We start from the raw sequence: 11,259 nt of genomic DNA, 5'->3' as shown, positions 1-11,259 counted from the left end.
AAAATCGCATAACAGCCGAGCATACACCCGGCAGCGCTGCTGATGCCTGAACGGTATGTGGAATGAAGTGGGCGGGCATCGGGAGGCCACTATGGCACGGGGCAAGCACTATGGGCAGTCTATCTGAAGTGTACCTGGCGTATAAGACGACCCCCCACTTGGAGGCATATTTTTCAGGGCCAAAAAATCGTCTTATACGCCGGCAAATATGGTATATAATTTTCGATTTTTTTCATTTGCCAGTAACAGCAAATTCATTTGAAACTGGCCTAAATTAAGGGGATTTATTGACTTCTATAACAGAAACGTGAAGAGATATGTTTTCAAGGGTGACCGCCTCCAAACCACATGTGAGTGTCTCTGTGACTCCCAAGGAGCCTCCCCGTTTCGAGTGTCCCCTGAAGGCCATCTTCCCTCAGGGACACAGATGGCCGCCAGCAGGAAAGGGGTCACGTGCATTCTCCCTCAGATCAGGAAGGAGGACCAGTGACCACACAAGTCAGGTGCTTGACATGGATAACAGGACCCTCTCCAAAGCTTGTGTCCGGGACAGTGTGGATTGGCTCAGACCTAGGATGTCTACACAAATTCCTGCGGCGGAGTTTACCTTGGTCAGTTTTGCCCAGTGAGCACTCATTTCTGAGTGGGGTGGGGTGGGGCCAAGCCATCCAAACGGCAAAATAATTTCATGATGAGAACGAGGGTGATGTACAAACACAAGAGAAGTCAGGAAAAAGTCCTGCACCCAGAGACCTAAAATGAAATTTTACTTGGTAAAAAACAAACAAAAATACAGTATCACAGTGTCTTTGACTCAGCATGATTAAATATGTTGTGTTTTCAATTATATTAATGTGTAATGAATAAATAACTTCACTGTCAAGCAATGTATTTACTTTTTATCCAAATGTTACCAATATAGAATTCAATCCAACAACCCAACTATGTAACTCAGTTATTGAATTTACTAGATAACACTCTGGTCCTATAGACTGCACTTATTAACCTCCCTCCTGGTGTGAGTAAGAATCCAAATAATGATCTATTTGCCTTGAATAGCCAAAACAAGTACCTTCTGATAAGTGTGTCTTTCGCCTTTTTCTAGTGAGGATTTTGTTAAATGCCTTACTATTCACTAATACCCAACAACAACTAGAGGATTGAGCCTGGTTCTAACAATGAATATTTCTGAATTTTAGCAGAAATATTTTATCTAATTAGCTTTAAAGAAGGAAAGCACCTATTCCCCACCCTAGTGTCTTCATGTAATAAAAGTGATAGTATCACAGTATGAAATATAGAATGTACTGTACAAAATAATAAAACCTCACCGATTATATTTTATAAATGTGTCACTGGACCTAAAACTAAGATTGGTAGCTACTAACCTTACCCCTCCTAAATTGTATTCTGATATATTCCTAATGTAAACATTACAGCAAGTTTAGTCTCCATCTTTTTTTCTTCTTCTCTGAGGGTTTGTATTTCATATTTTCACAACAATCTAGAATATGATTTCTTACCCTCCATATTAGTTGAGCCAGGCCTTGGAGAATTGAAGGAGGATAGATGATACAGCTGCCTGCCTAATGAAATTATCACCTTGAACATCCCCTGACAACACCACTACTGGTACACTGACAATTGAAAAGAACAAATCATGTAAATCAATACCTTCTACACCTTTTACATTCTTCTCCCTTCCTCTCAATGTTTTTCTATTTCCCCTAAATCTGCACACTTCTTTTCTCAGAGGCAATGCTGGTCACTTCCCTTCTACTATTTTTGATCAGTGATTATTATAGATTTAGTCAGATTTCTAAAAAGCAAGCAGAGAAAATCAGAGAGACAAGGGTTGCCAAGGAAACCAGAACCAATAGCAGTGGAAGTGCCAGAAGGAAGCAGTTCCTCTGAGACAGAAAAAAACACAGAGACTTAGGGCGGGAGAAGGAGGGAGGAAAGGTGCCAGGAGCCAAGTGAGAGTACAAAATATGAGATGAAAGGGAAAAAATAAAGTGCAACATTTACAAAAGAAATTATTTTTAGATCACCAACATAGGCTCAGAACAAAATATAGAACACAGAGATGAATGGATTTTTCAGTGAACGAAGAGGTTAAAACACAATAGGTGGATATGTAAGAGATATTAAATGGAATAGATGGATAAGGGTCAGTACTCAACATGTGCAATATGGAACTTATCTCCATCAGCAATCCCAGTGGCCAAACTTGTATATCACTTTCATTATTCTTACTAGTAACTCCTTTCTCTCCCTTGGCCTCACATCCAATCAGTCACCAAATCTTGACCTTTATAACTCTGATATAGCTCTAAGATTATGTCTCTATTTTGCATTGGCCATATTTGAGTTCAGGCTACTATCGCTTGAAAAAGTCTTCAAACTATTGTGTCTCTGTCTCCCATTTTCCATTCATGCATGTAGTTCACACATTGATGCTCAACCACTGAGCCACACTCGCCAGGCTCAATTTGTACTTCTTAATCCCTTCACCTTTTTCACCCAGCCCTTAACCCCTCTCCCATTTGGCAACCCTCAGCAGATTAAACAATTTTTCATGTAAGTATGTCCCAAATATTATGTGAGACAATGTTGCAAGTATTTCAAATATCCATTCAATATTTGTGACATACTTATACTAAAAACATATTGTGTTTGTTATCTGAAATTTAAATTTAATTGGTAATCTTGTATTTCATCTGGCAGCCTTATTTATCCTACAATCATTTGTGTTATTTAGAATTAATATAGTTAAAGTACAAAATCAAGTGTCTTTGCTTCTTAGCATTTTCTTACTCTTCATTAATAGAAGAAAATAAAGATACTGGGGAATAGTTGAGGCTGGAGCAGTTGGCACAGGGAAAAACAGTATGTGGAACACGTATAATGAGGATGCCATCTTTACTCCGATTGCACTCTCTTTATTAATTCCACTTCTCAAATTTTCTATTTCCAGCTCTCGGGTAATTCTTACCTTCACATTCTACTTTTGTAATTTCCAAAATACGATTACCTGGGCCATTCTGAGGCAATATCAAGATTAGAAAAATAAGTCAAGCGATCATATGATTATTGAGGGCCCCCTATGGCTGAAATCTAAACCACTGTGGTTCCAAGACTGTTACGAACATTTGGCTCAGGGAAAGCAAAACAGCGATTGTTTGAAGAAAGTTGGCAGACAGTCAAGATCCTGCTATACTGTCACTTACCATAATGCACTTACTGTAGCCCGTAAGCTGGTCCTCAGTCTGACAAATAAAGAAAGCCAATTTTGTCAGCTCTCTGAGAGTGAGTCCATTTTCCAGGGATGGATTTAAGATAGCCAAGGATAAAAGACTAATATATCAGAATTCCAGTCTGAAATGAGTGATCAAGTGGACTGGAATTAGTCATCAGCACACCTCCCTGCAGACAAACTGCATAAAAGCCAAACAAGCAGAAGGCTGCTTGGTGAGCATGGAATCAGAATGAGACCAGTCAGTTATTTGATTCTAATGTTTAATGACGTTGTGTTTTGAGTGTCTGATGTGCCCTATTCCGCAGGAGCAAAATTTCTGTCTGCGAGGCAGATGGAGACACATCAGACCTGAGGAGCACCAGCCCCTCCTCACCAACACACTGTGCTTGGTTGGCCAGGGCCAAGGTATGCCTCTGTGTCTCCTTTTTCTTTGTATTCCTGGATGAGTCACACCCTTAAGTCCCCAATTTTATATGCATCTGCTTGTTACTTTTTTCTTTAGATGTATTAAAACAATCCATGTTATTGTGATGTCTGAACCAAGAAGCCATTATGTTTCTTTATGACTTTGCACAAATCTACTCAGATTCATTATGTGATCATTTAACTTTTAAATAACTGCTTGTTTCCCTTATTTTAACATGTTGGGCAGTATTCTGTGGTATCTATATACTGGAAACATAATATAAAAGCAATGTTTCATCTCAGGAAGTAGGAATTAGGACTATTACTAATGAATGAAACCTACCAATTAAATATTTGTTAGATTTTTTAAACGATCCTTCCGCATGTGTGCTCACACACATGCACAGGGACCGAACCTGCATGACCTGACCAGAAATCAAACCCCCAAGCTTTGGGTGTATGGGATGACGTCAGCTCCAACCAATTGACCCACCCAGCCAGGGCTGAAAATTTTTTTTAATATTATTTGCTCTGATGTCTTAAACTTTTAAAGTCTTCAACATAAGAAAATAGTTGCACACATCCTATATAATAAAAGCCTAATAAATTGTCTCCTCAGGCTGTCGTTTGACCACTTGCTATGACATGCACTGATCACAAGGGGGCAATGCGGAACGTGGTGGGAGCCCCCACCCTCAGGAACCGAGTGTCTGCAAGGAGCCCACCCCGCACCAGCACCTGCAAGGCTTCTTCCAGGTGAGCTGGACCACAGCTGCCAGGACCACAGGGGCGTGTCAGGCTCCCCATGGCTTTGTGCAGGAGCCAGTCTGCTAGGCCAGCTGGGAGAGAGCACGCTGCCTGCCCGGCTTCTGTGAGGTGCTGATGGGCGGCCCAGAGGCCCACGCTGTGTCCCGGCCCGCAGCATCTCGCCGCACTCACCACATTTCTGCGTGGGGACTCGGGCACCGTGACTCAGGTGAAGGGGGGCGTGTGGGGGCCCGGGGGCCCAGGTGCTGTCCAGAGCCCAGAGGGCAGCTGGGACCTTCCCTTACACACCAGACGCTCGTGCTTTAATCACTGGCCAGGCCTAGGGACTGCACCCGTACACGAATCTTGTGCACCGGGCCTCTAGTTTATCTAATAAAACACAATTCAAAAAGTAATAATTGGTCTTTGTCATTTCTAGTAATAAATCCTGTCTTTTTTTAATCATAGTATAAGTTATACTTATGCAATATACAGGATTGCATTAACACCTAGTAGTTCTTAAACAATATTATCTAATAACCACATAAATCTCTCAAATGCAGCAAAAGTTAACAATATTTTTTTCTCCTTTAACACATTTTATGTCACTTTTTTAAAAAAGATATTTGATATTTTGCAGAGAGGAAAGGAAACAGAGAGTCAGAAACATCTATTGGGAGAGAAACATTGATGAGCTGCCTCCTGCATGCTCCCAATTGGGGGTCGAGCCTGCAACCAAGGTACATGCCTTTGACCAGAATCGAACCCGGGACTCTTCAGTCCGAGGCCTGATGCTCTATCCACTGAGCCAAACCAGTCAGGGCTTATGTCACTTCTTAAAGACTTTTTAAAGAGAAGTTTTAGGTTCACCACAAAATTAAGAGGAAGGTACAGAGATTTCCCTAAGACCTCCTGACCCCACACAGGCATAGCCTTCCCCATGATCATCATCACTCATCTGCTACAACTGGTGAACCTGCATTCACATATTACATTTACCCAAATTTCACAGTTTGCATTAGGGTTCACTCTTGCTATTTTATATTCTATGGGTTTGGACAAATGTATGACATAGCCATCATTATAGCACCATACAGGCTATTTTCACTGCCCTAAAAATTCTCTTTGTTCTACTTCAATTACAATACTCTTTTTACTCACTCAAATACATACTGTTCAATAAGCACTTAAGAGTAACAAAATGTATTTCTTACAAACATTTAAAAAAAATTTTACTATATATTTTGTAATGCTCACTAACATCAGCGTGACAGAGAAACATCGATTGGTTGCCTCCCACACCCACCAAAAATGGGGGCAGGGATTGGACCTGCAACCCAGGTATGTGCCTTTGACCTGGAATCAAACCCACAACTCTGGTGCAGAAGCTGATGCTCTAACCACTTAGCGACACCGACCACGTCTCTTACATACATTTTTTTAAAAAAATATATTTTATTGATTTTCCACAGAGAGGAAGGGAGAGGAATAAAGAGTCAGAGACATCAATGAGAGAGAAACATCGACCAGCTGCCTCCTGCACCCCCGCACTGGGGATGTGCCCACAACCAAGGTACATGCCCTTGACTGGAATTGAACCTGGGTTCTTTCAGTCCGCAGGCCGACGCTCTATCCACTGAACCAAACCGGTCAGGACTCTTACATACATGTTTAACAACAATTGAAAAATGAAAATTTTAAATGTCATAAAATTAGAGTCAAAACACACAAAATTACTGTCAAATTTTTATAAAAGTTCTGATTTCTTACTCTTAATTTCTGATCTTTAATAAATAGTTCACTGATGGGCACTGATATGCAGATTTAGAGTAGCACTATCGAATACAGAATAGGAATTGTTATTTTCACTCTTCTGTTGAAAAAAACTGAGGCTCAATAACTAAAGTAACTTACTTGAATTAATTCTGATAATCAATGGCAAGACCAAGTTTACCCAGAATTGATGACCAATTCTGAAGTTTCAAATAGATATGATACATATAAAGGGTTCTTTGGTTGCCCGATTCTTCTAGGTCTCTTTCAAGCCCTCACGCACCAGTTTCCTAGTTTTATCTTCCTCGCTCTTTTCCTCTCTCCTTCCTTCGCAGCTCAGCATGCAGAAAAAAGACGTCTCCCCACAGGTTTCCTGCGTAGCATCCAACATTTTGCCATGCAGGAACCAGAGCAATGGACCTCTGAGGCTGTAGCGACCCCCATCTCCAATTATAAGATCCACCACATTGGATCTTCAGTATCAATATTATCATAAGTTTTATTGGCCTCAAGTAAAGTTATTTTGCCTATAGTTTCAGTATTACACCATATTTCTGTAGCACTTAATGTAAAGTTGGTGTCATTACAATAGAAGCCAGTATAACAAAATAATTTTCTAAATCTCCCCAACAAAAATGTCCTTTTCCCATATACTATATATTGTTATTCATTGGGGTAGAGCTGACAGGCCCAAAGTGGGTCAATTCAAAATTCCACCTAGATTGAGGACATAACCATTCATCTCTCCAATTTTCATAATCAGATAATGAGATGGTTTCCCATTTTCAGTTAGTGTTATGATAATCGCTTTGTAGTTTACATGCTAGCTTACATGAAAAAGCAGCACATACACCCCCCCCAAATAGCATTTACTATATTTAAAGTATGTTTTATTCATTCAAAAAGTTTTTTGCTAAGTAACTTGCTTAATTGCAATTTTTAAATTAGGATTTTGGCATTATTAATGTTGAGAAGGTAATATATGCCCATGGTATAAGACTTGAACACGAAAGCAAATAAAACATAAACAAAATTACTCTTCTACTGTAGGTTCATGGTCTCTACCACCACAGGAATTTTTATGCACATTAATCCATATATATCTGTCTGAAATGAATGCAACATGGTACTGCATATATTCTCAAAAAAGTGGATGAATAACATATACATTGCTTCCACATTGCTTTGAAGTCTCAGAAATTAGAGATCACAACATACTAGCTCATATAAATCTCTTCCTGCTTCTTAGTCATTCTGCAGAATGACTGACCTGTCTCCTATAGATGGATATACTTGAGCTATTTTCCATTCTTTTGCTATAAAAAAAGGCAAAAATAGGTATAAAGAACATCCTCGCTCATCTTTACTTACATGTAGGAATACATCTGAAGGATAAATTCCTCCAAGTAAAATTGCTGAGTCCTAGAAATCCTTGATACATAATATTAAGCTACCACCTAATAAAGGTTCCTCAATTTATGAGAGTAAAACAGGCTTAATGTAGAGCATTTATATTGGTGCCATATTTTAAAGAATCCTTGATTACAATAACATTAAATAAGACATCTATATTTATGCAACTCAGAGCTTGTCCACAAATATTAGGAGGTAAACTAATTAGGACTGTGTTAGACCTTCCTGGTACCTAAGCATCATATCAGATAAACACGCCCATGTACAGTTAGTTAGTTATACATAACTCTTGAGATAAGTTGAGAGCTGTTTATTTTGGATTCTCCTCTTTCTTAATTGGCTTAATAAAGTTCCAAATCTGTAGCTAAGACTTTGCAGGAACAGAAATATTCCTAAATTCCCTAGTCCTAGAAAATAGTCACAGTGGTCAATAGGACAGGTCTGTATTGTTTAGGGAACAAGAAGATTTTTGTTGTTTGTTTTAAAAGAGTGATCCTTGTGAGAGAGTAGGTCTCTAGGTGCGGGGTGAGCGGTAAACAATGCCATGGGACTGTTCCCTTTTCCTACAAGAACGTTGCTATCAATTATGGGACAACGAAAGCATTTTTTGGTAAGGATTTGAGGCTCCAATAAGTTGTTTAAAATCAAACTATCTTTTTTTCACCCGGAAGAGTTTTTCTGGGTACTTCAAAGAAGATAATGATGCTTGAAAAAAGCTCACGTTTGAATAGCTGTTACGAGGCTGCCAGAGCTCTGCTTGGAGACCCTCACTACAATAGCTTGCTGGAAAAATATGACCTTCACTTCTGTTTCAATCATGGCAAGCACCGGGTCATTCGGATAATGAGAATCCAAGCTGCACACCTGGCAGCTTGGACCAGGTTTTTTGTAAGGAATCTCCACTTTGCCGCTTGCGTCCGTCAGCACCACCCTCAGGACAAAGGGTGCTGGGGGCGGGGGAGGTGCGGAAGGTCGAGGGCAAAGGGCTGCAGTGAAAGGAGGCTATTTATGTGGCCTGTTTACAGGTTACTGAGTTTCAACACCAAACCAGTCTTTTTCCAAGTCTCCCGCGAGCTTCTGGCCCGAGGTCACAAAAACCGCCCCGGTATCTCGCAGGAACTAGCAAGGCAGCTTCCTCCCGAGCCCGAACTCGGGAATTTCGCCCGCGGGGACAAGCACCACGTGGAAACACGGACTCTGCAAACCGGGAAGGCCGGGCCCGGCGACGCTCCAGGCAACGCCTCCACTGCCAACCAATGAGGAGCGGGGACCGCGTCGGGGTTTTCGCTCATTGGGTGGCGCTGGCTCCGCCCCTCGGGCAGTGCCAACCCTCCCCGGCCACTTAAGTCTCCGCCGCAGAGTCGCCGAGTCCGGCTTTTGTGTGCGGGCTGCGGGTCACTGGCTTCCTATTGGCTCCCTTTGGCCTGGTTCTTCTGGGTCTCTTTCCAGCCCGCACGCACCCGTTTCCTAGTTTCATCTTCCTCGCCCTTTTCCTCTCTCCTTCCTTCGCAGCTCATCATGCAGAAAAAAGACGTCTCCCCATACGGTTTCCTGCCAAACTTCCAGCATTTCGCCACGCAGGCCATCCATGTGGGCCAGGAACCAGAGCAATGGAGCTCTCGGGCTGTAGTGGTCCCCATCTCCATGTCCACCACGTTCAAGCAGGGGGCTCCCGGCAAGCACTCGGTGAGCTGGGTCTGGCTGGGGCGGTCCAGGGTTGGGCGGGAAAAGAGAGATGGCTGACAAGTTTAAAAGGCACCCAAGTAATTTATAAAATGACTTATACCTCAGGAAGGCAGCCGGGGCGGATGTTTGCTACACCGGTAATCCTCCTTGCAATCAAGGTTTGTATGGGATGGTCCAGTGATCATATTTCTTTTGATAAGCAGGACTAGAAGGAACAGTGTGTCCAACTTGCCACCTAGAGTTGGCCTTAAATCCGTGTGATTCTGGTAAATGTGCAGTTCGAAACTGAGGATCATAACTTCCTTGAATTACTTGTAGCAGCAACAATTATAAAAATATAATGAGTCGGCTAAAAAAAAATTTAAGGGTTTTATAACTCAGAATCAAGATCATTTGCAGTATGTGTATTCATTGTTAATAGTTATTGAGTACTTACTATGTGCTAGATACATAACTACATGCGTTATATCATGTGTATTACATGTAGTGTCTCAGATAATTCTGACAACAGCCGTAGTCTGAACCAAGTTCTCATTTTTCTCATGAAAAAAACCCCCCAAAACCCTGAGATTTAGGGACAAATAACTAGTCCAAGGCCACAGGGCTAATAAGTTGAGGAGCTGGAATTCCAGCTGTGTTCCGGAACCACACTTTTAGGCATTCACTGGCATTGTGCTCTACTCCAATAATGCTAGCAATAATGTAACTCATTGCATCATGTAAGCAGTGTGGTTTAGTGATTAAAAGCATAGATCATGTAGTCAGAGGACCTAGGTTTGGGCTCTGACACCACCTCTTCTGATCTGGGTGACCTTGAGCAAAGTTACTTAACCTATTCCAGCCTCGGGTTGATTCTGTGTAAATGGGTTAATAATAGTACCTACCACATAAGTTGTTGATATGTAGGCTAAGCTGTATGGTACATTATAATTGCTCAGTAATTTGGTATTTAATGGTGCTCACTTTTTTCATTGGATCCTCAAAACAACCAGATCCGGGGGCAGGACAGATATTATGCACTTTTTAGAGACAAGGAACTGACCCAGAGTCACTGATAAATGACATGTAAGGTTTGTGAGAGTGCCCTCTTTGTTAACCACGTAGCCTTTTCCCTTTTGGTAGAATACTCGATGGATCTTGGAGTACCTAAAAGTGTCTGAGGCTCAGAAAAAAGTTAGTTAATAAATGAACTTTGTAGGTCCTAAACCTTGATTAAACTTCAAAAACCTCTTTGCTGTGTTCTGCTATAGTAAGTTGGAGAAAATCCTTTTAGATTTAACCCATTGTTTTGTCAGGTAGAATTCTAAGGACATTTCTACAGTTGGTTTAGGATACTTCCAGCTACTGTATTTTGGAATCAGTGTGTGTACACACAGCCTGTCTTCCAGCATATGGTTTGTGCCTGATGCAGAGTTTCGTGAACGTGTGGCCGCCGGAGCTTCTGCACAAAAGTTAACCATGTAGCTATGATATTAATAATTAATGTTTTCAGAGAGCCAGCAGGGATGGTAAAATCCACAAACTCCACTTTATACCTTTAAAAAATCAGTTAAGGGCCTAAAGAGAATGTGAGGGGCTGAATGAGAAATATCTAATTCTCAGTTCCATTTGGAAAGCTATTGAATGGGTGAGGGGGTAGGAATTTGCTTCGAAAATAGGCTTCTCCCTATCCCCCCAAAGTACAATCTCTGCAGTGAATATTTATGGAAACATGGAGTACCTTTCTGTGGCAATTGCCACATGAATACAATATTTTTCTGTCTGGTAAGTACAGCTGCGAGTCACATCAATTAAGTGATGGTGGGAAGAGATGAGAGTAGCTGGAGTCCTATAAAATATGTCTATACAGTTTGTCAAAAACAAAGAAACAAAGCAACAAAACAAATTAAAATATATACTTATAACTAATACTGGGAGCTCCTGAATCAGAAACAAATGTATAAAGAGTGGTTGTCTTTTGTTATGTGCTATAGGAG

The 11,259-nt window shown here is 41.1% G+C and overlaps 1 protein-coding gene across 1 annotated transcript in view; it reads left to right on the top strand.

Moving 5' to 3' along the window:
* Window positions 1–8,865: 8,865 nt before the first annotated feature.
* CTH (cystathionine gamma-lyase) overlaps window positions 8,866–11,259 on the top strand; it is a 23,406-nt gene continuing 21,012 nt past the window's right edge. Inside the window, exons 1-2 of the mRNA XM_015571889.1 lie at window positions 8,866–9,335; window positions 10,388–10,425. Coding sequence (XP_015427375.1) covers window positions 9,116–9,335; window positions 10,388–10,425 — 258 coding nt within the window. The 5' untranslated portion in view covers window positions 8,866–9,115. The remainder of the gene's footprint in view (window positions 9,336–10,387; window positions 10,426–11,259) is intronic.

Source organism: Myotis davidii, unplaced genomic scaffold, assembly GCF_000327345.1.
Source record: "Myotis davidii unplaced genomic scaffold, ASM32734v1 scaffold128, whole genome shotgun sequence".
NCBI classification, from domain to species: Eukaryota; Metazoa; Chordata; class Mammalia; order Chiroptera; family Vespertilionidae; genus Myotis; species Myotis davidii.
This window is presented reverse-complemented; position numbering and strand designations above follow the sequence as displayed.